Source organism: Gossypium arboreum, chromosome 11, assembly GCF_025698485.1.
Source record: "Gossypium arboreum isolate Shixiya-1 chromosome 11, ASM2569848v2, whole genome shotgun sequence".
NCBI lineage: Eukaryota > Viridiplantae > Streptophyta > Magnoliopsida > Malvales > Malvaceae > Gossypium > Gossypium arboreum.
In genome coordinates, this window is record NC_069080.1 from 131,905,851 (window position 1) to 131,932,385 (window position 26,535).

General features: G+C 38.4%; 1 protein-coding gene across 1 annotated transcript; it reads right to left on the reverse strand.

The window, feature by feature from the left end:
* Positions 1-10,664: 10,664 nt before the first annotated feature.
* Positions 10,665-12,188, reverse strand: LOC108471869 (uncharacterized). Its single transcript, XM_017773417.1, has one exon. It carries the CDS (start codon positions 12,186-12,188, stop codon positions 10,665-10,667), a length of 1,524 nt encoding a protein of 507 aa, XP_017628906.1.
* Positions 12,189-26,535: the final 14,347 nt, after the last annotated feature.

Sequence of the window (26,535 nt, forward strand, 5' to 3'; positions counted from 1 at the left end):
TTTTTGAAGTATTATATGCTCATTCTCATGTTTGAATGTGCTGAACTAATACTTCAAAATAATAATAAAAACTCTAATGAGATATACTAATTTGATCCAGACCAAATGCAAAAAGGAGGACGTTTTGAGGTTGTTTCCTGTCTTACTGAGAAGGGTGAGTCCAAGGAAGAAGAGCAACAGCTGAACTCTTCTTTTGTTGAGATCCATTGGCAACAGTTAGAAAATGACAGAAAAAAAAAATAAAAAGCCTAATCCTATTTACTACTATTTTTGTTACTCCTAATTTGAAGGATCAAGGAGGAAGAAGACCAGATCTATGGCTGCCACGTCTACTCAATTATTAAGCTAATCAACTGAAGGAATTTATCAAACACTTTAGACTGTTTTTTTTAACATTTTTTATTGAAAAACATTTTGAAATACGACAAAACATATTCATACATAATCAAAACATACTTCGATCCAAACTTCAGTAAATTATATCAGTCTCAAATGCCATTGCAAAAGGGAAAACATGAACTAGTAAAGAATATTAAAGTTCATATAATCCCTTTTAAAATGAGACATTTAATAGATTTGAGATCTGAATCATATATAATCAATTACATACACACAAACCTTAATTGTACATGTAAATTTTTTTCATCAAACTACATACCCATAATAGCCCATGACATATACAGCTTTCGACCAACATGGTCCAACTTTCAATAGTATGCATGCCTTCAAGACCTGATACAAAACACCATTACACCACAAAACACCATTACAAAGCCAAGAACTATGCTGACATAAAGCCAGATCTCTTTACTTCCTTCTCTGCTACTTCCAATATTTGCAACATCAGTTGGAGTACCTTTTAGTGAGAGGAGGTCCGCAAAGATGATTGCCCATGCAATTTAAGTTCTCAAAGCTTTGAAGTTGAGTGGTTGTTGAGATTTGTCCTATCAAGTTATTACAGGATGCATTGAAGTGATTTTTTTGGGGATTTGGCACACTTTAACCAGATGAAGTAAGAACTTTAATCTGGACTTTAACAGTAGTGTATTATACCCGGATAAAGAATGAAGGAAAAATGCTTGGAGTTCAAGCTTTTAGCTTCTACCAGGAATGGAGAATAGAATTTTGAAGGCAAAAAAAGTGGAGCATATGGAAAGAAAATCTGATGATTTCATTCATTAGAAACTTTGGCTCAAAGCCATTACATATACCAGACATTGGCTGGTCAAAAATCAACAAATTCATCACCTAAATACTACCTAACTCCACTAGTTACATAGGGACTAGGTGATTTTGCTTGCACACATGAACAAAGCTGGTAACCAGCTCTTTGACCAAGTTACATCAATTTGTCATCCAAACATAATTCAAAATGAACCAAATTACAAAAACATTGTTAAAAAAAGTATCAAAATGAAACTAAGACAAAACAGTAGCATTAACATCTTCAATTGCACTTACTTTACCCGGACAATTTAAGTGCATGCATTCTTACGTGCATGAATCTGCATGAGCTGCATGTCCACCTTTGTTGCTGCATATGTTGCATGGGAACTAACTTCAACACTCCTTAGTTTCCATGCTTGTAACACCTAGCTGCCTTCTCAGTTTTATAAATCTTGACACACCAAGGGCCTTTTGTGAAGATATTAGCAACCTGTTCTTCTGAATTGCAATGAATCAGCTCCACCTCTCGAGCTTGTTCCATCTCCCTTATCACATGTAACTTGATGCTGAAGTGTTTCGTTCTACCATGGAAGACAGGATTCTTTGCAATTGCAACAGCAGACTTATTATCACAAAAGATCTCTGTTGCCTTCCTTTGATGTAGGTTAAGATCAGCTAGAATTTTCTCAGCCATATGGCTTGATTTACAACATTGGCAACTGCAACATATTCAGCTTCTGCTGTTGATTGAGCCACCATTGATTGTTTCCTTGAGCTCCAAAAAAACATGGTTGAGCCAAGGGTAAAAGCATATCTAGAGGTGCTTTTCATATCATCACTTGAACCAGCCAGGTCACTATCTGTGTATCCAACAAGCTTCAAACTTTCAGCCTTGTTAAATAGCATCCCATGGCTTAAAGTACCCTTAACATATCTAAGCACTCGTTTGGCAGCTTGAAAGTGCTTCTCATTGTCGAAACCATCCCTCGATTTAAAAATTTCACAATTTAGTGAAAATTGGGGGATCGACTTTTGAAAAAACAAATATAGACCGATCTTTTTGTTTTGGGTGTGATCGGATCACCTAAAAATTTGGTTATTTTAATAAAAGATTTGCGATTTACTAAAACAATGACTCTGGTCTACGAAAATTTTAGAAAAATAGGCTCGGGAATCGGTTATGCATGAGGAAGGATTAGCACCCTCACTACGCCCAAAATTGGTACCAAATCAATTAAATACTGTCCTTATGTCTAAAAAATGTTTTTCAGAATGTGGCTCTTTTTAATAAAAGTTGAATAACCCGAGTTGATTGTCAAAAATCTTTTTGTTTCGACGTCCGAAAATTTATAATTTGAAATTAACAAGAGGATGCTCAACTATTTGGTCCAACGAAAAACTGAAACCCAGCACAGTAGGGCACGATCCCTCGAATTTCCAAACATCGAACATTGCCTCACCTTAGAGAATATAAGTGAAATACCGAAGAAATGCTCGATTATTTTGGAGAAATGGGAAAGAGCAACCCAACACGATAGGGCTCGATTCTCAAATCGCCAAACATCGAACATTACCTTCATTTTGAAGGATTTTAGAAAACGTGAGTGAAAACCTAAAGGAATATTCGATGGTTTTGAACAAACGAGAAATCACAACCCAGCACGATAAGGCATGATTCCCGAATTGTCAAACACCGAGTATTGCCTTCGTTTTAAAGGATTTTTAGAAGACACGAGTGAAACTTTGAAGGGATATTCGATTATTTTGAGCAAACGCGAAATTGCCACCCAACACGTTAGGGCACGATTCCGCGAATTGCCAAATATCGGATCTCGAATTCGTTTTAAAGAATTTCTAAAAAAAATTGTGAAACTAGCTTAAAACGCATCGATTCGATTTGAAATAAGGCAAAATAAACCGTAAAATTTGGGCTTTGCAGAACCACATTTCAAAAATTAAGTGAAACGATGATATAGGATAAAAGGCACATATGATGGTACGATACTTGATGAATAATAATATTAATCGACTAGCAAAATATACAATTGAATATAAAAGATCATAATCAAATCTCATTCGCATATGAAAGGAATACAATGATTATATATATTCATGTTATAATATATAAAAAAACAACAAGATATGTGCAAATCAAAATGGAATGTAGAAATCGAAATGGTATAAGATTAATAAACTTAAGATATATAGGTTGACAAGTTTGAATAAAAACTAGGGATATGTATATAACTATCGAAATAGATATTAGAAAATGAAAGTTGAATTAAATAGTATGTAAAATAATTTAAACATAAATTCATTTAAAAGTTAACGAATTTATGATAATAAAATATATGATACAAAAAAACACATAGCACAACATAATGTCCCAAAATAGATTTATAAGGAATGTACATATAATTTTAAAAGAATGAGATTAATGATAATATACATATAATTTTAAATTGATATAAAACCATACATCCTTATATTAAAATCATTTAAATAATAGGCTATATAAGACACAAAAAAAACAACGTAATATAAAGAAACATTAAAAAGATAATAATTTCATAATTAAAAAAGTTTCTAAAATTATTTCATATATACATAAAGAAAATATTTGGTAAATCACAAAGTAAAAGGTGTTTTAAAATAAAAAAAATCTATTAAAGTAATAAGGGTATTAATATGTATATATATACATAGAAATCTAAAAGTAAATACTTGTAAATTTATATAAAATGTTAATATGTTTAGGTTTAGTAATGTATATGAATCAAATACATGTGCTAATATAAATGGACATAAATAACTTAAATCCCATGTAAAACATATATACAAAACATATTTGAATAAAAATATTAAAATACATAGATAGAGTCAAAGCCATTATATGTATAAAAATACATTAACAATAAGCTTGAGATAAAGAGCGACTTTATTGTAAAGTACGTATATATATCTACATAATAGTATGTAAAAAATATAAAGTATGAAAATACGGTTATCAAAATGATGATAAATAAGTAAATAAATGATGCGAGATATTGTAACCTACGAATAATAAACACACAAAAAAATGAATCTAGAAAGAAGCCAAATTGAAAGCAAATTAAAATATAGGGGATAGTTTAAATAAAATGAACTGTTAAAAATGAAAAGGAAGGACTAGGTGCAACATGGGTAAATGCGCAGGGACCGAATCTTGAAATAGTCTGGACCCCAAAACGCAATGTACAAGCATGGGCTAAACTGAAAATATGCGCATATTTCAAGGCTAAGTTAAAAAAGGAAATAAGGGAAATAACAGATGATTGGACCGTCATACAAATAGGGAGGACCTAGCTTGCAAATAATCCCTCACTGCAAAAAAAAACGCGGGTCATCGGGTTTGGAAACGAATCGGGTCGGGCTTTGATGTCAATACGACACCTTATGAGGTCCTATAAAAAGGCTCAATCAGCAGATTAGGCCAGCCCCCAACCCTAGCCTCCATTTTGCTCCCTTCAGTCGAACCTCGATCCTCCATCTGCCATGCCGATCCACCGCGATGAACGGAGATCGGCCTGTTCGAGCCTCAAAGTGGTTTTCTTTCCGCCTTCCACTCCCCTCGGACTCCGATTTCGGCGAAGCAGAGGAGATCTCACGGCGTGTTTACGAGGTGAAGTTTCATTTCCCTCTTTTCTTTTTCATTGTCTTAGACGCGAAAAATAAAGAAAGAAAATTGAAAGGAATAGATCCAGTGAAAAATAAACAATAAATCCAGAGATTCAAAGAAAGGAAATCACCTTCCTCTTTTTTCTTGCTTTGTATTCGGATTCTGTGTATTTGTTTTTGTGCGTAACCATTACAAAGATTGAATCATTGGCTTTATAGCTGGAAAGAAAAGAAAGTAAAAAGGAAATAAAAATAAGAAATACAATTGTTTGTTTCTTTCTACTATTGTTGTCTCTTCTGTATTTGCAGGTACGGGGTGGGGTTTGCGTGCGTACGAGAGCGTGGGCGTGGCGCCAGGATGCTGGGGCGTACGGAGGCATGGAGCTACTGTCCGGTTGTTGTTGCGGCACAGGAAAAAGGGGGTGATTTAGGGTTTGTCTTGGCTTAACATTCTAGGCCTATTGGGCTTTGTGAATTTGGGTTTGTAATATTTTAGGTTTAAAATTGGGTTATGTAACTTGGACTGATGGACTTTTATTGGACTGTTAATATATTTTTTGTTTATTATTTTTTGGTTTTGTATTTATACGGGCCCGGGCTAAATTGGCCCATTACAGCTGCCCCTCTTTGCTCATTGTCGTGTAACGAGAATAGAGCAAAGATTTCGACGAGAGTCAATTTTACCCGGTTTTGAGAAATCATGACTTCTTTGGTGCTTCTTTTCTTCGAGTGACTTTGACCTGCTCCATTGGAGACAAGATCTGCAATCTTCGGCCTACTCCACTACAACATTAGGGAGCTAGGATGGTGGCTTAAATCTGCTTCACTGCAACTTCAGGAAGCCAAGGTTCATCATCTTCGATTTGCTCTCTGTCAACCACAGAGACACCAAATCTGTCATCTTCGATCTGCTCTCCGCCAATACAGAGATGCCAAATCTGCTATCTTTGATCTGCTCTCCGCCAATACAGAAATGCCAAATCTGCTATCTTCGATCTACTCTCCGCCAATACAGAGACACCAAATCTGCGATCTTCGATCTGCTCTCCGCCAATAAAGAGACGCCAAATCGCTATCTTCGATCGCTTCCGCCAATCTGAGACGCCAAATCGCTATCTTGATCCGCTCTCCAATCTGAGACGCTAAATCTGCTATCTTTGATCTGCTATCCACCAATCTGAGACGCCAAATCGCTATCTTTGATCCGCTCTCGCCAATCTGAGACGCCAAATCTGCAGGATTTACCAATGTCGCCATACTTGTCTTCTAAAGACATGACGTGTAATATGGGTTTCAGATACTGTATGTCAAATAACTAGGATGCTATGATCGAGATGAATCAAGTGTTCCTAACTAAATGAATGATTATGAATGTAGAAATGTTATGAGAGTGATTTCTTTTTAAACACTTAAGGCATCATTGCTCATAACTCGTCCGGGTTCCATCATTGATGTGCTATCGCGTCTTCTTACTTAGCCGTTATATCTGACAGAAAATTTGAAGAAATAGTCCTAATTTGGATTTCTCTTTTTCCAATATTTTCCATCTTTGAGCCCGGTTAGTCCTGACTAGTGGCCCTGTTTCAGGTCCTTGTACTATTTAGAGACTTTCTAGAGTAATATGCATAACATCTTTTGTGTGAATATTACATGTTCAAAAATCGCGATTTCAACAAAAATGCTGGAAAGAGATTATCATAATGGACCAATAGAATTTTATTAAGCAAAATTTGATGTGAATACATAGGATAACGATTCTGATAAGGTGCAGAAAAAGGTGCCCCAGATATCGCAGCACGAGTTTCACTATTCTAATTTCTCAAAAGCTCATTCGAACCAAATGTGTGTTCAGGAGATCCTGTGTATTTTGTTGATGCTCCAAGGTGTAATGTTCTTCTGTCTTGTTGATTTTGGAAGTACAAGACTACCATATGCCCCATATTCAAAATTTGAGCTGCCCGTTTTCGGGTTTTCAACTCAAAACCCCTTTGGTTCCAAAGTGCCCTTTGCGGGTTTTCACCTTGGCCTCTCCCTTTTTTTTTTTAGATTTCAGAGCGCCCTTTGCGGGTTTTCACTCTGGCCTCTTCTTCTTCAGGTAAAATATTTCTTGACCGAATCCGAGTTTACAGGATTGGGCAAGTTTCTACCGTCCATCTCGGCTAGAATCAATGCTCCTCCAGAGAAAGCTTTCTTCACCACGTAAGGCCCTTCCCAATTAGGCATCCATTTCCCTCGAAAGTCCCTCTGTATGGGAAGGATCTTTTTCAAAACCAAGTCTCCTTCGTGGAATTCTCTAGGGCGAACCTTTTTGTCATAAGCCCGCATCATTCGCTTTTGATACATCTGACCATGACGGATAGCCCTTAACCTTTTTTCCTCAATTAGGTTCAATTGATCATATCGAGACTGGATCCACTCGGCTTCTTCTAACTTTAACTCTGATAACACTCGAAGAGACAAGATCTCGACTTTGATTGGCAACACTACTTCCATTCCGTAGACTAGGGAGAAAGGGGTTGCCCCGGTTGAAGTTCTGACTGACGTTCGATAAGCAAAGAGGGCAAATGGTAACTTCTCATGCCAGTCTCTGTAGGTTTCGGTCATCTTCCCCACAATCTTCTTATTGTTTTTATTGGCCGCTTCCACTGCCTCATTCATTTTCGGGCAATACGGCGACGAGTTGTGATGTCTGATCTTGAATTGACTGTAGACTTCTGCTATCGTACTATTGTTCAAGTTTAGTGCATTGTCAGATATAATCCTCTCCGGCATTCCATACCGACATATAATCTCCTTTTTCAGAAACTTGCTCACTGCCGACTTGGTCACACTAGCATACGAAGCAGCTTCTACCCACTTGGTGAAGTAGTCGATAACCACGAAGATGAACCGATGCCCATTGGAAGCTTTCGACGATATCAGCCCAATCACATCCATGCCCCACATATAGAATGGCCATGGAGAAACCATGACATGCAGCGGTGAAGGAGGCACATGAATTTTGTCTCCGTAGATTTGGCACTTATGACATCACTTAGCGTAATTGATACAGTCTCCTTCCATGGTGGACCAATAGTACCTGAATCTCATAATTTGTCTGGCCATTGTAGAGCCGTTAGCATGTGTCCCACAGACACCTTCATGGACTTCTTCCAAGATTTTCTTAGTCTCTACAGCATCTACACATCTTAGTAGCACTTGATCCTTTCTTCTTTTGTATAATATATCCCCATCTAAGACATAGTCGATGGCCAGTCTTCTTAGCGTTCTTTTGTCATTCTCGCTCGCCTGGTCCAGGTATGCACGACTCTTCATGTATTGCAATATATCGTGATACCAAGGGTGATCATCTCTTTCTTCAACTTCTTCAATATTGTAACAGTGGGCCGGAATTTCATAAATGCTCATTCGGATGGGTTTGACATCTGCTTGTTTGTTTACCCTGATCATGGAGGCTAAAGTAGCCAAAGCATCAGCCATTTGATTTTCGTCTCGTGGAAGGTAGTGGAAGGTGATGTCATCAAACTCTTTAACCAATTCAAGGACCAGTTTTCGATAGTCGATCAGCTTGGGGTCCCTGGTTTCCCATTCTCCCTTGAGTTGATAAATCACTAGCACGGAATCCCCATACACCTCTAGCACTCTAATCTTGCGTTCTATGGCTGCTCGGATACCCATGACGCATGCTTCATATTCCGCCATATTGTTTGTACAATCAAAATCCAATTTACTAGTTAATGAATAATGGTCTCCATTTGGGGATACCAAGACGGCCCCGATTCCATTGCCCACAGCATTTGATGCCCCATTGAAGTTCAATTTCCAAGGAAGTTCTTCTAGAGCACCTTCTTTAGCCGTAGCAATACACATTAGGTCTTCATTCGGAAAGTCAAAATTCAGAGGCTCGTAATCTTCCGAGGCTCTACTGGCCAGAAAATCTATTATTGCACTTCCTTTTACTGCTTTCTGGATTACATAAACTATGTCGAATTCAGAAAGCAGAATCTGCCATCGGGCCATCCTTCCATTCAAGGCTGTTGACTCCATCATGTACTTTAAAGGGTCCAATTTTGATATGAGCTAAGTGGTGTGATACAACATATACTGCCTCAGCCTTCGGGTTGTCTAAATTAGGGCACAACACAACTTCTCTATCGACGGGTACCTTATCTCACATTCTGTGAACTTTTTACTAACATAATAAATGGCTTTTTCTTTCCTTCCCGACTCGTCATGCTGACCCAATACGCACCCCATGGAATTCTCAAATACTGCTAAGTACAGTATCAATGGCTTATCGGGATTAGGTGGCATCAGCACCGGAGCGTTGGATAGGTACTGTTTGACCTTGTCGAAAGCCCTTTGGCACTCTTCATCCCATTCACCTGGGTTACGTTTCTTGAGGAGGCGAAAGACAGGGTCACATTTCTCTGTCAGCTGTGAAATGAACCGAGCAATGTAATTTAATCTTCCTAGAAAGCCTCAAACTTCTTTCTGAGTGCGCGGCGGGGATAGCTCTTGTATGGCTTTAACTTTTTCTGGATCGATCTCAATCTTTTTCTCACTAACCACGAATCCGAGCAACTTTCTAGACTTAGCTCCGAAGGTACATTTGGCTGGGTTGAGTTTTAGCTGAAACTTCCTCAACCTCAAGAATAGTTTTCTCAAGACTTGTATGTGCTCCTTCTCTGTTCGGGATTTAGCTATCATGTCATCAACATAGACCTCAATTTATTTATGCATCATGTCGTGAAAAAGGGTTACCATGGCTCTTTGATAAGTTGCCCCCGCATTTTTCAGTCCAAATGGCATCACCTTGTAACAGAACGTGCCCCACATGGTTTCAAACGTGGTTTTCTCCATATCTTCAGGATGCATCTTGATCTGGTTGTATCCCGAAAAACCATCCATGAACGAAAACAGTAAATGTCCCGCCGTATTGTCCACTAGGGTGTCGATATGAGCTAGTGAGAAATTATCTTTCGGGCTGGCTTTATTCAAATCTCTGTAGTCCACACACATTCGCACTTTTTCATCTTTCTTAGGGATCGGGACGATGTTGGCTACCCAATCTGAGTATCTTACCATTTTCAGAAATCCAGCGTCAAACTGCTTTCAGACCTCTTACTTTATTTTTAGCAAGACATCGGGCCTCATTCTTCAGAATTTTTGCTAAACTGGCTTACACTCTTCTTTTCTGGGGAGTCGATGCACCACGATGTCAGTGTCCAATCCGGGCATATCTTGGTATGACCATGTGAAGACATCTTTGAATTCTTGAAGTAATCCAATGAGGTCTCGCTTCATCTCCGTAGTGATACATGTTCCGATCTTCACCTCTTGTCCTTCTCCTAAGCTCACAATTTCAACTAATTCTTTGTGAGGTAGGATTTGTTTCTCGTCTTGTTCTACCATCCTCAGCAAATCAGGAGATAGGTTACAGCCTTGGTCATCTTCAAAATCCTGAGAATCATCCACACACACATCTTGCTCGAAAGGAAATTCTGAGTCACTAGCAGTGTCACTCGTATCATTAATATTTGGGGACCTGTTATGAGGACGAAGGCAGATACAAAGAATCAAAAGAATTCGAAACGTTTATTTGCGTGATATGATTATTAATGATGAATGAAAGAGTATTTAAAAGAATGTTTCAAGAATAAAAGAATTTGAAAGTAATCATTTGTATGGTTATGAATGAAATTGAAAGGACGAGATAACATTTGCTCAAAAATGATAATAACCGTGCATTTTATTGAAATATCGTTTTTAAACATTAGCCTATTTCACAAAAGATTCTTATCACTCCTAGGCCTAGAGCAATAAATGTGTTTTGTACATTACTCTGTATTCGTTCTAAAAACTACAGGGATCTCTTCCGCAGTCCAGTTGTCCAGAACACTTCCAGGTGTGTAAGGGCCAATGTCCGATAAACTTTCTCTTCCAGTCTCCTCTTCGTACATGACGTTGATGTCCAAACTTTCCAGGCTTTTTTCTATAGCACCCATCATTGATGTGTCTCTTTCGGGATGAATGATTCCCCCGGACACAAATATTTTCGATATATGGGGGAATATCATTGGTTCCCACTTGATTTCCTTCCCCGTTAATCTAGCTCTCCTTCTTTCCTGCTTCTTTTCCAGCTCCCTTCTCCTTTGTTTCGCGTCCGGCTTAAATCCTAAGCCGAAGCAATCTCTCTTGTCTTTTAGCATTGGTGTTTCAGTTCTTCCTTGTAGATGTCTCTCAAGTCCTTTTCCGGGTAGGGCCCCTTTTCCAAATGTCAGCTGGAGGCTCATCCTCATGGTTTTGGACAATTTCGGCACCGGAATTTTGCTTCCCTCGGCGATGAATGTCGCATTAACAAATTCTAAAGATCGAAATAAGTATTCGATTGCTTCATCATCTGTCTCCAAGTAGGGTGCATTATTGCTCACAGTTGCAATAATATCTTCTTCAGCCTTAATCGTTATCAACCTTCCCTCTGACACCAGCTTCAATTTTTGATGCAACAAGGAAGGCACTGCCCCAGCTGAATGTATCCAGGGCCTCCCCAATAAGCAATTATATAAGGGTTTGATGTCCATTACAAGGAAATCCACCTCATATGTGTTTGGCCCAATCTGAAGGGGTACCTTGATTCTGCCCATAACCTTTCTCTCCGTGCCATCGAATGCCTTCACGATGTTCTGGCACTCCTTCATGTGAGAGCTGTCTATAGGTAATCTGTTCAGCGTGGTCAATGGCAGGACGTTCAAGGCGGATCCATTGTCAATTAGTACGCCAGGCAGCGTATACCCTTTACAGCGTGTGGTGATATGCAAAGTTTTAGTCGACCCCATGCCCTCGAGTGGTATCTCATCGTCATTAAAGAAGTTATCGGCACTGATGTTGTTAACCAAGCGGTCTAACTTGTTAACGGAGATATCATTGGGAACATACGTTTCATTCAAGACCTTCATTAGCGTGCTACGATGGACTTCCGAGCTCAGAAGCAAGGCCAGCACTGAAATGCGGGCTGGTTGTTTGCGTAGCTGTTCCACCACGCTGTATTCGTTATGCTTTACGAATTTTAAAAACTCCTTGGCCTCTTCTTCGTTAACTGGCTCGTTAACAGGTTTAGTTGTTTTTCCTTTCATTTCCTCGACCATCTGGGCTTTTCCTTTTGTGGGTTGTGCCTCTTCATTCGTCGTATCGTAACGTCTCCCGCTACGTGTATAGGATCCCTTGCCTTGATCCCCTCTTAAAACGTCAATCGGGCTCTCCTTTTTCGGCGTCATCACACTGCAATCATAATTCCATGGGACCTTTTTGTTGTCTTTGTAAGGGAAGACTACAGGTCTTTGGATTATGACCCTCGGTGGCATTTGTACTCCAGCTTTATTATTTTTTGGGTCTCGAAATGATCACCACAGGATAGTTAGGTGTTCGATTTTGTGCTATCGATTCCCCCTCTGATGCGCATATATCTCCCACTACGGGGTTTTTGGCTTCTTCATAAAATTCCATTTCTTTATTGCTCATCATGTTTTGTATTAGGGCCTTAAACTCTACGCAATCTTGGATTTCATGCCCCACTTTGTCGTGAAACTCACAGTAGTTTCTCTCTTCTTCAGGTTCTTCCCTCGAATCCAACGCGATTAATCCCATCTTGACCATCTCCATCCATACTCGCCTCAACGGAGTCCTGACTTCCGCAACCTCATACTTGGTCTTCTTGTTCAAGCCTTCGCATATCCCATTCACTCCTTGGTCGGTATGATTGGGGAGTGGGTTTTCCGCTATATTGGATGTAGCTGGGTCGTCAAATCTCACGATCCCCATCTTAATGAGTCTTTCAACTAATTTTTTAAACGCTGCGCAGATTTCGATAGAGTGCCCAGTGATTCTCGCGTGGTACTTACACGGGGCGTTCGCGTCATACCATTTGGGATACGGGGGCTGCAGCGGCTTCAGGTAGAAAGGGGAGACCACATGAGCGTTGAACAAGTTCTGGTACAACTCTCTATACGTCATGGGTATAGGGGTGAATTATGGTCTTTCTATGTTCTCCCTCGCGTTGGATTCTTGTCTTACAGAGCTTTGCTGGTTGGTGGTCACCGCCTTGGGTTGATTTACGGTGAATGACTTAGGATGACCTTTGCTAGATGTGCTCGTGTTGTTCACTTCATTGTCTCTTTTCCTCGGGACTGACTTTTTGGTACTTTTTCCGGCTTCTATCTTGCCACTCCTTACAGCATTTTCGATCATTTCTCCTGTCATTACTATATCAGAGAAGCTCTTGGTGGCGCTTCCCAATATATGAGTGATAAAATGAGCCTTCAAGGTATTAATAAAGAGCATCGTTGTCTCCTTTTCTAGAAGTGGCGGCTGAACTTGTATGGCCACCTCCCTCCATCTTCGTGCGTATTGCCTGAAGCTTTCATTCGATTTCTTCTCCATATTCTGGAGAGTGATTCTGTCAGGGGTCATGTCTGTCACATGATTATATTACTTCATAAAGGCCTGGGCCAGGTCCTTCCACGAGTTAATTTAGAGTGACTTAATTGGTTGTACCACTTAGACGCCGCCCCGACCAGACTATCTTGAAAGCAATGGATTAATAACTGATCGTTGTTAACATATCCCGTCATTCGCCTGCAGAACATAATGATGTGGGCTTCAAGGCAGCTCGTTCCATTGTATTTCTCAAATTCAAGCATTTTGAATTTAGGGGGAAGGACTAAATCTGGGACCAAACTCAGGTCCTTGGCATCAATCCCTTGATGATGATCCGCGCTTTCCATGGCTTTGAATTTTTCCTCGAGCCATCTGCATCGTTCCTCCAATTGTTTTTGCGAATCCATCCTCGCCTTTTCCTCTTCGACAATTTCATCCAAGTCAGGAACGGGCTGATAGTTCGGGTTGTTGACAAAGTTAGAGCCTGAGCTGGTTTGGAAATTTATCGGTACGAAAGCTCCGACCTGAACCTGCTGGGGCATGATCGTGACAGATGGTTTTGGTAAATTAATCTCGGGCTTCATTGGTACATGCGTCGGAGTGAAGCCAGGGGGTATTGAAGATCTTCGTTAGTTTCTTCAACTTTATCCATAGGGCCCTTTCCCTTATCCGTTCCTCCCAACAGTAGCTGGGATAACTGACTCATCATTTCCCTCTAGGACTCCATCATTTGCTCTTTCATCTCTCGCTGAATCTTGGCTAGTTGCTCTTGCATCTGAGACTGCATTTGTTCTTGTATTTCTTTTTGCATTTGCTCCAATTTCTCGAGTCTCTTATCCATTGATTTTTTTCTTATTCTGTAAGGGTGTGTGGTTGGTTGGTTTTCGTTGGTTTCCAGGTTACTGAAATAATTTTAATTAATTAATTAGAAAACTCTTATGGCCTTTAATGCATAATGATATGATGCAAATGCAAATGCATGAATGCAAAGGAGGCATCAATTTTTTGATTCAATTGCCCTTAGAAAATTTTACTTAAAAATAAAATCTTTTACATAAAGTCGAGTTACAAATAAAATCTCGCTCTAACACTTAAAGTCTTAATTTTTTTAAGCAAGGAGGCCAGCTCTTGTCCGCGATCCGACTCCAACTCATATTTCACGCTCAGTGTGTCTGCCTGAACCGCTAAAGTCTGCAAGTAGTCGGCTACCTCCCGAATCTGGGTTATGGCTTCCCCCATAAGATAGTCTCTGTTTCTGACTTGGTCTTGCACATGGTGAAGCTACTCTTTCCAACGATCCTCGTTTGCCTCGAAGAACTGGATCCGCATCTCACAGTTCTGTAGTGATGCCTCTAACTCTTCTATTTTTCCTTTCATTTCTTCTATCTTGCTCAAGCTTGCCCTCAATTCCATCGCGGTGTTGCGGTTTCGGTACTGATGCAGAGACTTCTCGAGTCCTGTTACTCTAGCCCTTAATTCACCTCGCTCTTTTCTACTTTCCGACAGACTCTTCTCCAAATCTTCGTTTTGTGCCTGAGCTTCTCGGAATTTCCTTTCCCACCGGTCGGTATTGGCCTTTTCTTCCCGAATTTCATGGCGCCATTGTTCGGAAGTCTTACCTAAGCCCGCAGTCCTCATAGATAGGCGTAGCTTCTTGTAGTTTATCTTCAGGCTGTCTAGATCTTCTTCGACCTTGGTTTTTCCTTTTCTCCACTTCTCAGCCTCTGACCTCTGAACATCGGCGTCTAATCTTAAGTGCATCTTTTCTTCTTCCAATTGCTCGATCTTTTTCTCGAGCTCCAAACTCTTTTTCTTGAAATCTTGTCTTATAATCTCTAATTCTGATGGGGCGATTCGTAATTGTTCCCCGACAGGTCGAGCACTCTCCAAGCTTGGCCTAAGAGTATTATCATTAATCCTCTTCTTAAACCACTCGCTGTACTCGGGTGTTACCATAGAACCGACGGCTAACCTCTTCATCCAACAAGTTTGTTTCCAAGCATCTGATAATTCTCGAACTCTCTTCTTATAGTGAGCACCTTTAAACGAGAATTCACTCTGAGCAAGTCTGTAGGTCGTGGGTACAAACTGCCTCGACTTGTATTGCCTCAAAGCTATCAACGGAGTATACCCGGTAGCTCCCCAGATTCCTAACAGTGGCACCCAATCGAAGTTACCACATCGGTACATGATCTCGTCAGGGACCATATAATAAGCTCTCCATTTAATATCCCCCTCCTTGAGGTTTTGAAGAATATCCATCCATTTCTCCTCCGAGATATCCTCTCTCCTCTGTATGGCTGCTTCTTCCTTCAAAGAAGAATAACCTTCGGAAAAGACTCAGTAGGAAACCTTGTCTACCTTCCAAAAGTGCCCATGAAACCATACCATCAATAATTAAGCACATCTAATAAATCGTCCCTCACCCATCTTCCGACATGAGCTCAAAGATTTGAAAGTTTCTGCCAATATCGTCGGTACTGGAGTGATTCCCTTCTCAAGGCGATCGAACAAGTCGATGATCGCCTCGTCCACGTGCTTCAAAGCCTTAAGAAAGATCGCTAATACGTAGATGCTTAAGGCAAATATATCGACCCTCTTTCTTTCGTCTGGATGAGTCAAGATCAAATCTCGCAAATTCTCCCAAGGGACACATTTGCTATCTCCTTTTTGCTGAATCCGAGTGGTGACCCAAGGCTCGCTCATCCCAGAAATGCTCATCAGTTTCTTCACGAAAGCCTGACTACTAAAAACCCGGGCATAAGTCTTCCGGACCTGAATCTTTGGACACCTAAGTAGCGTAGTGTATTCCTCTATAGTAGGTACCAAATCCACTTCTCCAAAGGTGAAACACTTATATGCGGAATTCCAAAACTGCACCAAGGCTCGGAATAAATGCTTATCCACTCTAATATCTAGCAGGTAGGATATATCACCATAACTTTGGTAAAACAACCGCTTGATCCTTTCATCCCAACTAGCCCAAATGTCTCTCAACTCTTGCAGCTCATTCTGTACTACATTAACGCGAGTGAAGTCCCGTAGCTCTGATACATGCCCTTCTGCCAAGCTATCCCCTCTCTCAGATTGTAGCCTTTCTGACCAAGCACGAACGGCCGCATTATCCTCGACTTTATTAAGAAATTCATTCTCCATGTCAAATTTTCTAACTTAGTAATTGAATGTAGATTAACGCCTCCTTTAGTATGCAATATCATGCAAAAAAGACAATCAAAACGAAACATCGGTTAGTATCAAATAATAGCGATAGAATGCAAGCACATAAATGGTGATTATAACGCATATACAGGTAAGTACTAAGGCTCGATGCGGCTCCACCCAAGGATAGCTCCTAAGGTTCACTATATGTGGTTTACTTCTAGGAAAAGAGGTACCCAAACCAGCAGATTCCTCAATCCTCACCCATTATAGGCTCATATAGATCGAGTTCGGTTCAGGAGGATACATTTCCCTATGACCATGCGGAGATGAAAATCTCACGAAATCATAGGTACTGATGTACCCCGGAAGCAATCCACTAGCCCATGCGGAGGTGAAAACCTCACGAAAGTGTAGTTTCTTACTCCCACTTAGAAGGTGTGACAACAGTGGCCATGCAATGAAATGCAGTGCTATTCTACAAGACCCGCACCAAAACAATCATATAATCAAATGCAATCGAAAGATAGATGATTTTTAAAATACATTTTCGGTTTTTGACAAAAGGACAGTAAATAATCGATTTTCATGGCTCGACTCTCAATTCCCCAGTGGAGTCGCCAAGCTGTCGAAACCATCCCTCGATTTAAAAATTTTACAATTTAGTGAAAAGTGGGGGATCGACTTTTGAAAAAACAAATATGAAGTCGCCACCGATATTTTTGTTTTGGGTGTGATCGGATCACCTAAAAATTTGGTTATTTTAATAAAAGATTTACGATTTACTAAAACAATGACTCTGGTCTATGAAAATTTTAGAAAAATGGGCTCGGGAATCGGTTACGCATGAGGAAGGATTAGCACCCTCACTACGCCCAAAATTGGTACCAAATCAATTAAATACTGTCCTTATGTCTAAAAAATGTTTTTCGGAATGTGGCTCTTTTTAATAAAAGTTGAATAACCCGAGTTGATTGTCAAAAATCTTTTTGTTTCGACGTCCGAAAATTTATAATTTGAAATTAACAAGAGGATGCTCAACTATTTGGTCTAACGAAAAACTGAAACCCAGCACAGTAGGGCACGATCCCTCGAATTTCCAAACATCGAACATTGCCTCACCTTAGAGAATATAAGTGAAATACCGAAGAAATGCTCGATTATTTTGGAGAAATGGGAAAGCGTAACCCAACACGATAGGGCTCGATTCTCAAATCGCCAAACATCGAACATTACCTTCATTTTGAAGGATTTTAGAAAACGTGAGTGAAAACCTAAAGGAATATTCGATTGTTTTGAACAAACGAGAAATCACAACCCAGCACGATAGGGCATGATTCCCGAATTGTCAAACACCGAGTATTGCCTTCGTTTTAAAGGATTTTTAGAAGACACGAGTGAAACTTTGAAGGGATATTCGATTATTTTGAGCAAACGCGAAATTGCAACCCAACACGTTAGGGCACGATTCCGCGAATTGCCAAATATCGGATCTCGACTTCGTTTTAAAGAATTTCTAAGAAAAAATTGTGAAACTAGCTTAAAACGCATCGATTCGATTTGAAATAAGGCAAAATAAACCGTAAAATTTGGGCTTTGTAGAACCACATTTCAAAAATTAAGTGAAACGATGATATAGGATAAAAGGCACATATGATGGTACGATACTTGATGAATAATAATATTAATCGACTAGCAAAATATACAATTGAATATAAAAGATCATAATCAAATCTCATTCGCATACGAAGAACCATTCATAAATCATTAAGACGAATACAATGATTATATATATTCATGTTATAATATATAAAAAAACAACAAGATATGTGCAAATCAAAATGGAATGTAGAAATCGAAATGGTATAAGATTAATAAACTTAAGATATATAGGTTGACAAGTTTGAATAAAAACTAGGGATATGTATATAACTATCGAAATAGATATTAGAAAATGAAAGTTGAATTAAATAGTATGTAAAATAATTTAAACATAAATTCATTTAAAAGTTAATGAAATTTATGATAACAAAATATATGATACAAAAAAACACATAACACAACATAATGTCCCAAAATAGATTTATAAGGAATGTACATATAATTTTAAAAGAATGAGATTAATGATAATATAAATATAATTTTAAATTGGTCTAAAACCATACATCCTTATATTAAAATCATTTAAATAATAGGCTATATAAGACACAAAAAAAACAACGTAATATAAAGAAACATTAAAAAGATAATAATTTCATAATTAAAAAAAGTTTCTAAAATTATTTCATATATGCATAAAGAAAATATTTGGTAAATCACAAAGTAAAAGGTGTTTTAAAATAAAAAAATCTATTAAAGTAATAAGGGTATTAATATGTATATATATACATAGAAATCTAAAAGTAAATACTTGTAAATTTATATAAAAATGTTAATATGTTTAGGTTTAGTAATGTATATGAATCAAATACATGTGCTAATATAAATGGACATAAAATAACTTGAATCCCATGTAAAACATATATACAAAGCATATTTGAATAAAAATATTAAAATACATAGATAGAGTCAAAGCCATTATATGTATAAAATACATTAACAATAAGCTTGAGATAAAGAGCGACTTTATTGTAAAGTACGTATATATATCTATATAATAGTATGTAAAAAATATAAAGTATGAAAATACGGTTATCAAAATGATGATAAATAAGTAAATAAATGATGCAGATATTGTAACCTACACGAATAATAAACACAAAAAAATGAATCTAGAAAGAAGCCAAATTGAAAGCAAATTAAAATATAGGGGATAGTTTAAATAAAATGAACTGTTAAAAATGAAAAGGAAGGACTAGGCGCAACATGGGTAAATGCGCAGGGACCGAATCTTGAAATAGTCTGGACCCCAAAACGCAATGTACAAGCATGGGCTAAACTGAAAATATGTGCATATTTCAAGGCTAAGTTAAAAAAAAGAAATAAGGGAAATAACAGATGATTGGACCGTCATACAAATAGGGAGGACCTAGCTTGCAAATAATCCCTCACCGCAAAAAAAAACGCGGGTCATCGGGTTTGGAAACGAATCAGGTCGGGCTTTGATGTCAATATGACACCGTATGAGGTCCTATAAAAGGGCTCAATCAGCAGATTAGGCCAGCCCCTAACCCTAGCCTCCATTTTGCTCCCTTCAGTTGAACCTCGATCCTCCATCTGCCATGCCGATCCACCGCGATGAACGGAGATCGGCCTGTTCGAGCCTCAAGGTGGTTTTCTTTCCGCCTTCCACTCCCCTCGGACTCCGATTTCGGCGAAGTAGAGGAGATCTCACGGCGTGTTTATAAGGTGAAGTTTCATTTCCCTCTTTTCTTTTTCATTGTCTTAGACGCGAAAAATAAAGAAAGAAAATTGAAAGGAATAGATCCAGTGAAAAATAAACAATAAATCCAGAGATTCAAAGAAAGGAAATCACCTTCCTTTTTTTTCTTGCTTTGTATTCGGATTCTGTGTATTTGTTTTTGTGCGTAACCATTACAAAGATTGAATCGTTGGCTTTATAGCCAGAAAGAAAAGAAAGTAAAAAGGAAATAAAAATAAGAAATACAATTGTTTGTTTCTTTCTGCTGCTGTTGTCTCTTCTGTGTTTGCAGGTACGGGGTGGGGTTTGCGTGCGTACGAGAGCGTGGGCGTGGCGTCAGGATGCTGGGGCGTACGGAGGCATGGAGCTACTGTCTGGTTGTTGTTACGGTGCAGGAGAAAGGGGTGATTGAGGGTTTGTCTTGGCTTAACCTTCTGGGCCTATTGGGCTTTGTGAATTTGGGTTTGTAATATTTTAGGTTTAAAATTGGGTTATGTAACTTGGACTGATGGACTTTTATTGGACTGTTAATGTATTTTTTGTTTATTATTTTTTGGTTTTGTATTTATACGGGCCAAAGCTAAATTGGCCCACTACACTCATTACAACAATGCATGAATCTTGAGAGCAAACTGACAGCAAACATAATGTCTGGCCTAGTAGCAGTTAAATATAGCAAACAACCAAATAGGCTCCTGTAAGTAGACTCATTGACTGGTTCATGATCTCCTTGGTTTGACAGCTTCATTATAGGAGTGCTTGTTGGTTTACAATTCTCCAATTGAGAACTTAGACAAAACCTTCAAGGCAAATTTTTTTGTCCCAAGAAGATTTTTCCTTCTGCTTGGCGCACCTCCATTTCCAAAAAGTATGTCATTAGCCCCAAGTCAGACATTTCAAACATGTCCTTCATTTTGGCTTTGAATTCAGCCAACATGTGTTGATCTCCTCCAGTTACCAAAAGGTCATCGACATAGAGGGATACAATAAGCTGTATTTCAGCTTCATTTTTCTTGACATATAGTGTTGGCTCACTAACACTTCTGTTAAATCCCAAACTGACCAAGTAACTGTCAATTCTAGCATACCAGGCTCTAGGAGCCTGTTTCAGGCCATATAATGCCTTCTTAAGCCTATACACCAGTTGTTCTTTGCCAGACACAACAAAGCCTTGAGGCTGATCAATGTAGATCTCTTCTTCAAGGAAGCCATTTAGGAATGCAAACTTCACATCAAACTGGTGGATTTTCCACTGCATTTGAGCTGCAAGGCAACCAGTAACCTGATGGTGTCTAACCTGGCCACTGGTGCAAATGTTTCCAAGTAGTTCAGGCCATATTTCTGGCTGAATCCTTTGACTACAAGCCTGGCCTTCAGATTGTTTAAGCTTCCATTAGCATTTTGCTTGGCTCGATAGACCCACTTTACTCCAATAACCTTTCTCTTGGCTGGTCTAGGAACCAATTCCCATGTCTGGTTCTTCTCAATCATGGCAATTTCATCAGCTATAGCCTGTTTCCATCCTTTATCAGCTTCAGCTTCTTCAAAACTGCATAGTTCTTCTTGTGCAACATGAACCCTCTCATAAATATCAACCAAGGTCCTTGTACCCCTGACTGGTTCATCATCAACATCCATGTCTGGATCATTTTGATCAGATTCAAATTGATCTGTCATAAGTTCTTCAGAAATGGCTTCAGGTTCATTTCTTTCACAATTCCAGCATCCTTTTTCATCAAAGATCACATCTCTTCTTACTTGAATTTTATTTGTTAAAAGGTCCAAAATCTTGTAACCCTTCTTGATCGTACTATACCCGGCTAAAATACCAGGACAACTTATCCCTCTTTACAGCTGGTATTTGGCTGTAACATAGGAAACCAAAGACTTTTATGTGAGCCAATGATAGCTTGAACCCGAACCAGGCTTCAAATGGAGTCTTGTGCTGAAGCGCTTTAGTTGGCAGTCTATTTTGGATATAAATAGCAGTGTTGACAGCTTCAGCCCACATTGTCTTGGGCAGATTCTTCTGAAATAAGAGGCATCTAACCATATCCATGAGGCTTCAATTTTTTCTTTCACTAACCCCATTCTGCTGAGGTGTATAAACATTGGTTAGCTGGTGTTTGATGCCATCATTTTTGCACAAAGCTTGGAACTGAGCAGAAGTGTATTCAGTTCCATTATCTGACCTAATGGTCTTTATCTTGCAGCCTGTTTTTATTTCCACTGCAGCTTTGAACTTCATAAATACTTGAACAACCTCAGACTTATGCTTAAAAAAATAAATCAGCAATATCTGGTACAGTCATCAATGAAGAGAATAAAGGACCTGTTGCCACTTAGTGATTCAGTCCTCAAGGGGCCACAAACATCAGTATGCACCAATTCCAACTTGTTTAATGCTCTCTAGGTGGTGTTTGTAGGAAACGGAAGCCTGGCTTGCTTTCCCATTTGACAAACCTCACAAACATCTTCAATCTAAACTGTCTTGGTGAAGTTTTCAACCATTTTTTGCTAACCATCCGAGCCATAGATTTGAAGTTGGCATGAACAAGTCTTTGATGCCAAAGCTTGGTGTCTTCAGTTGAAGCAACATGGGCTGAGTGTGAGTCATCTGACCAGTTGACTTCAAAGCAATTATCACTCATGGTGACTGTCATGAGGCTTGATCCATTTGGATCAGTGATTTGGCACTCCTGGCCCTTAAACACAACTGAATACCCCTTTTCTAGCAGTTGAGAAATGCTAAGTAGGTTCCTGTCAATCCCAGGTACCAACAGCACATTTGGAATGACTTTATTGCCTGTAGGAGTGCATATCAGCACATCCCCTTTTCCTTCAGCTTTTATGAACTGTCCATTGCCAACTTTCACTTTGGTCTTACAAGATCTGTCCAAGGTTTTAAAAATGGTTGCATCTGGTGACATGTGGTTGGTGCAGCCACTATCAAGCAACCACCCTTAAGAGCCTTTGTTTTGACCAGCTAGACATGACACAGCAAAGACCTGTTCTTCATGGTCACTGCTGTCTTCAGCCACTCGAGCTTCTTCACCCTTGTGTTGTTGGTTTTGGCCAGGTCTGCCTTTTTCTTTGCAGACTCTTTCAACATGGCCTTTCTTCTTGCAGTGTTGACACACAGCATCTGGACTGAACCAGCATCTGGTCTCTAGATGACCAGGGCTTTTACAAAATCTGTAGAGTCGATCTCCTCCTCTTGCAGCATCAAGCTTAGGCCTATTTTTCCAGTTCTTCTTGCCTTTGTAGGTTGAGGAACTTGAAGCAGACTTGGTCTTAGCTTGGAAAACACCCTCTTGGTGCTCCTCCATCCTACTAGCTCTCCTTTGCTCCTGAGCATAGAGGGCATTAATGAGCTCAGTTAAGGAGATGCTTGTTAGGTCTCTTGAATCCTCTAAGGAGGATATTTTTGCTTCATACCTTTCTGGTAAGGTAGAGAGCACTTTCTCCAAAATCCTTGCCTTATCAAATTGCTCACCAAGAAGCCTTATATTGTTAACTACAACCATGATTCAGTCAGAATACTTCTTGACAGTTTCTTCTTCCTTCATCTTCAAGTTCTCGAACTCCCTTCTTAGATTCAACAACTGCTGCTGCCTTGTCCTCTTAGTACCTTGGAACTCCACCTTGAGCTTATCCCAGGCTTGCTTGGGAGTCTCACAAGCCATGATCCTAGTAAAGATGACATCAGAAACACAGTTCTGAATGCATGACATGGCTTTGTGTCTTTTAGTCCTCTCATCTGCGTGCTGTCTGATTTGAGCCACTGTGGGTTTAGCTCTGAATGGAGCTGGCTCAGCATCTGTGTTGACAACTTCCCACAGATCAAAGGCCTGCAAGTAAGTCCTCATCTTAACCTACCATATGTGGAACCCTTCACTATTAAAAACTGGTGGTGCTGCAAGAGAAAAACCTGATGAAGCCATTCTGTTTTATATTGAATATGAAACAGGTCCTCTAAGATAACAACTCTTGATACCAATTGTTGGGGATTTGGCACACTTTAACCGAATGAAGTAAGAACTTTAATCTGGACTTTAACAGCAGTGTATTATACCCGGATAAAGAATGAAGGAGAAACACTTGAAGTTCAAGCTTTTATCTTCTACCAGGAATGGAGAACAGAATTTTGAAGGCAAAGAAAGATGGAGCATATGGAAAGAAAATCTGATGATTTCATTCATTAGAAACTTTGGCTCAAAGCCATTACATATACCAGACATTGGCTGGTCAAAAATCAACAAATTCATCACCTAAATACTACCTAACTCCACTAGTTACATAAGGACTAGGTGATTTTGCTTGCACACATGAACAAAGCTGGTAACCAGCTCTTTGACCATCAAGTTACATCAATTTGTCATCCAAACATAATTCAAAATGAACCAAATTACAAAAACATTGTTAAAAAAAGTTTCAAAATGAAACTAAGACAAAACAGTAGCATTAACATCTTCAATTGCACGTACTTTACCCGGACAATTTAAGTGCATGCATTCTTACGTGCATGAATCTACATGAGCTGCATGTCCACCTTTGTTGCTGCATATGTTGCATGGGAACTAACTTCAACAGATTTAAGAAATTCAAATTGGAGAAACTTAGAAGGATTTCACCATTCAATCGATTCATTGACAAATCAAGAGATTCCATCTAACTCCATTTTGCCAATGTTGTTTGGTATGTTTCCTACTAGGAAATTCCCCAATAGATTTAATGATCGTTTCTTTAATTACACACGCCCGCTGAAACATGATCCCACATGTCCATGTTCGCAAGGCGCGGTATCTAAGTCCATAAATCAAGAATTCACAACAAATTATATTCAAAAGTGAGCCTGCTAAGATTAATCCTCACGTGCAAATCCGAAAGAAAACGCATGTCAAAACTCTCCGGAAGATAATTACAAGAAATCTTCAAGTATAAGTTTATTTTACTTGATGATAACATGCGCACGGTTGGGGCGAATGGTTGAAATTAAGCTCAGGGTCAAAATTGATTATTTAATGGAACTACATGACTTGGTGTGGGTCTAATGCTATAAGAATTTTGTATTATATTGATCGACAAAATAGCCCAAAAATTGCAAATAGCAGCGCAAACATAAGGTTGCAAAGAATTGCGGCCTTTAATTTTATTTTTAAGTTATCAATTTTTTTATTATTTAACTATTTGATTTTTAAAGAAACATTACTATGAACAACAATTTAAAGGTATGGCTAGTGACATTGATATGGTGACCTACTTCAAGTGAAGTGGCTATTTATATTATTTTAAATGAAAACATATATATTGAATATCATAGTAATATAGAACAAAACATGATCCAACATCATATCAAAACACATGACAGTAAACAAATCTTCACCCAATGCTTTAGCAATAGATTCAGCCACAACATTAATTATATTCTCTGGATATATTAACCAAATCCACACTCTCAATTATATCTATGTATGAAGAATCTAATTGAAGACATGTAATAACTTGTTAATAGAGTTAGAATTTTTTTTTCTTTTCATTATGTATCAATCATTTTTCTTATTGCATAAAAAAATCAATTTTTTAAGTTTGTAGGGAATCAGAAGTGCACAGACAGGGTTTTGGTCTCCCAAAGTTGAGAACTTTTAATTTAGTTTTTATAAATAAAAAACTATAGGTTAATATATAGTGCAATTATAATTCCATCTCCAAAATAAATAAAAAATTCAATTCAATCCTCTTATAAATAAAGAAATTATAAATTAATATATAGTAAAATTACACTTTAACCCTCATAAAAATGAAATAATTTTTGCCTAACCCTTTAAAAATGATAAAATTATAAATTAATACATAATAAATTTATATTTTGATCCATGAAAATATTATAATTAAATTCCTACTCCTGCTTTTTTTTTTTCTTTTTTTTTTTTTTTGATTCACCCCTTTCTGCATGCATTGGAAAATTTTCTTACTAACCAACAAAAGCAAATGGTTGAACAACCCTGAAATGTCTAAATCACGGTCTTTGCAATTTGCTAAGGCATTGATTGAATACCACCAAAGAATCTCTTTCTCATCTTCCCTTTGAAGTAATGGATTAAAAATATATACGTGGAATAACTGGTAATTTATACCATTTCTTTTCATTTTAATGCTTAGTTTTTACTTAAATAATGTTTAAGATAAGATCTGAATCCTTGTAACTTTCTTGTCTCAGTGGATTTGCTTCAAGTTACATTGGGTTTAAATAAGGGTGTAAGGAAGGGGTTTAAAAATCAGAACCAGACAATGACACTCGTATTTATCTATAATTTGGACGCAATAGCCAACGAAAGGAGAGAGGAACCTTTGGTTTTCTTAACAAAAAAAAAAAAAAAATACTGTTTATTCATACAACACGTATGGTAGACATGTACATATGCACAGAAGCTTATGCTATAAGAATCTTTGATCCCTTGGATTCCTAGATATAAGAAGCAAATCCCCAAAGAGTAAAGAACATTGCCAATACCTTATTTGCATCCATTTTCTCCTTATAGAGCGGAACACCAACAACTAGAACAAATGATAAACTAAGCATACTCACAACATTTGAGAACAAAGATGACACCAAATACATCAATCCCACTACTCCCACTGTACAAATCTGCCATGCCAAAGCTGTTCCAATCAAACTCACTACATAATTCACCTTCCCTTTATCAAATTTCTCCATTTCGGACTTTAAATCCATTAAATTCACACTTGAAAAC

What these genes read in the sequence shown, in the direction of transcription:
- LOC108471869 (XM_017773417.1), bottom strand. Translation starts at nt 12,188, where the DNA reads ATGCCACCGAGGGTCATAATCCAAAGACCTGTAGTCTTCCCTTACAAA.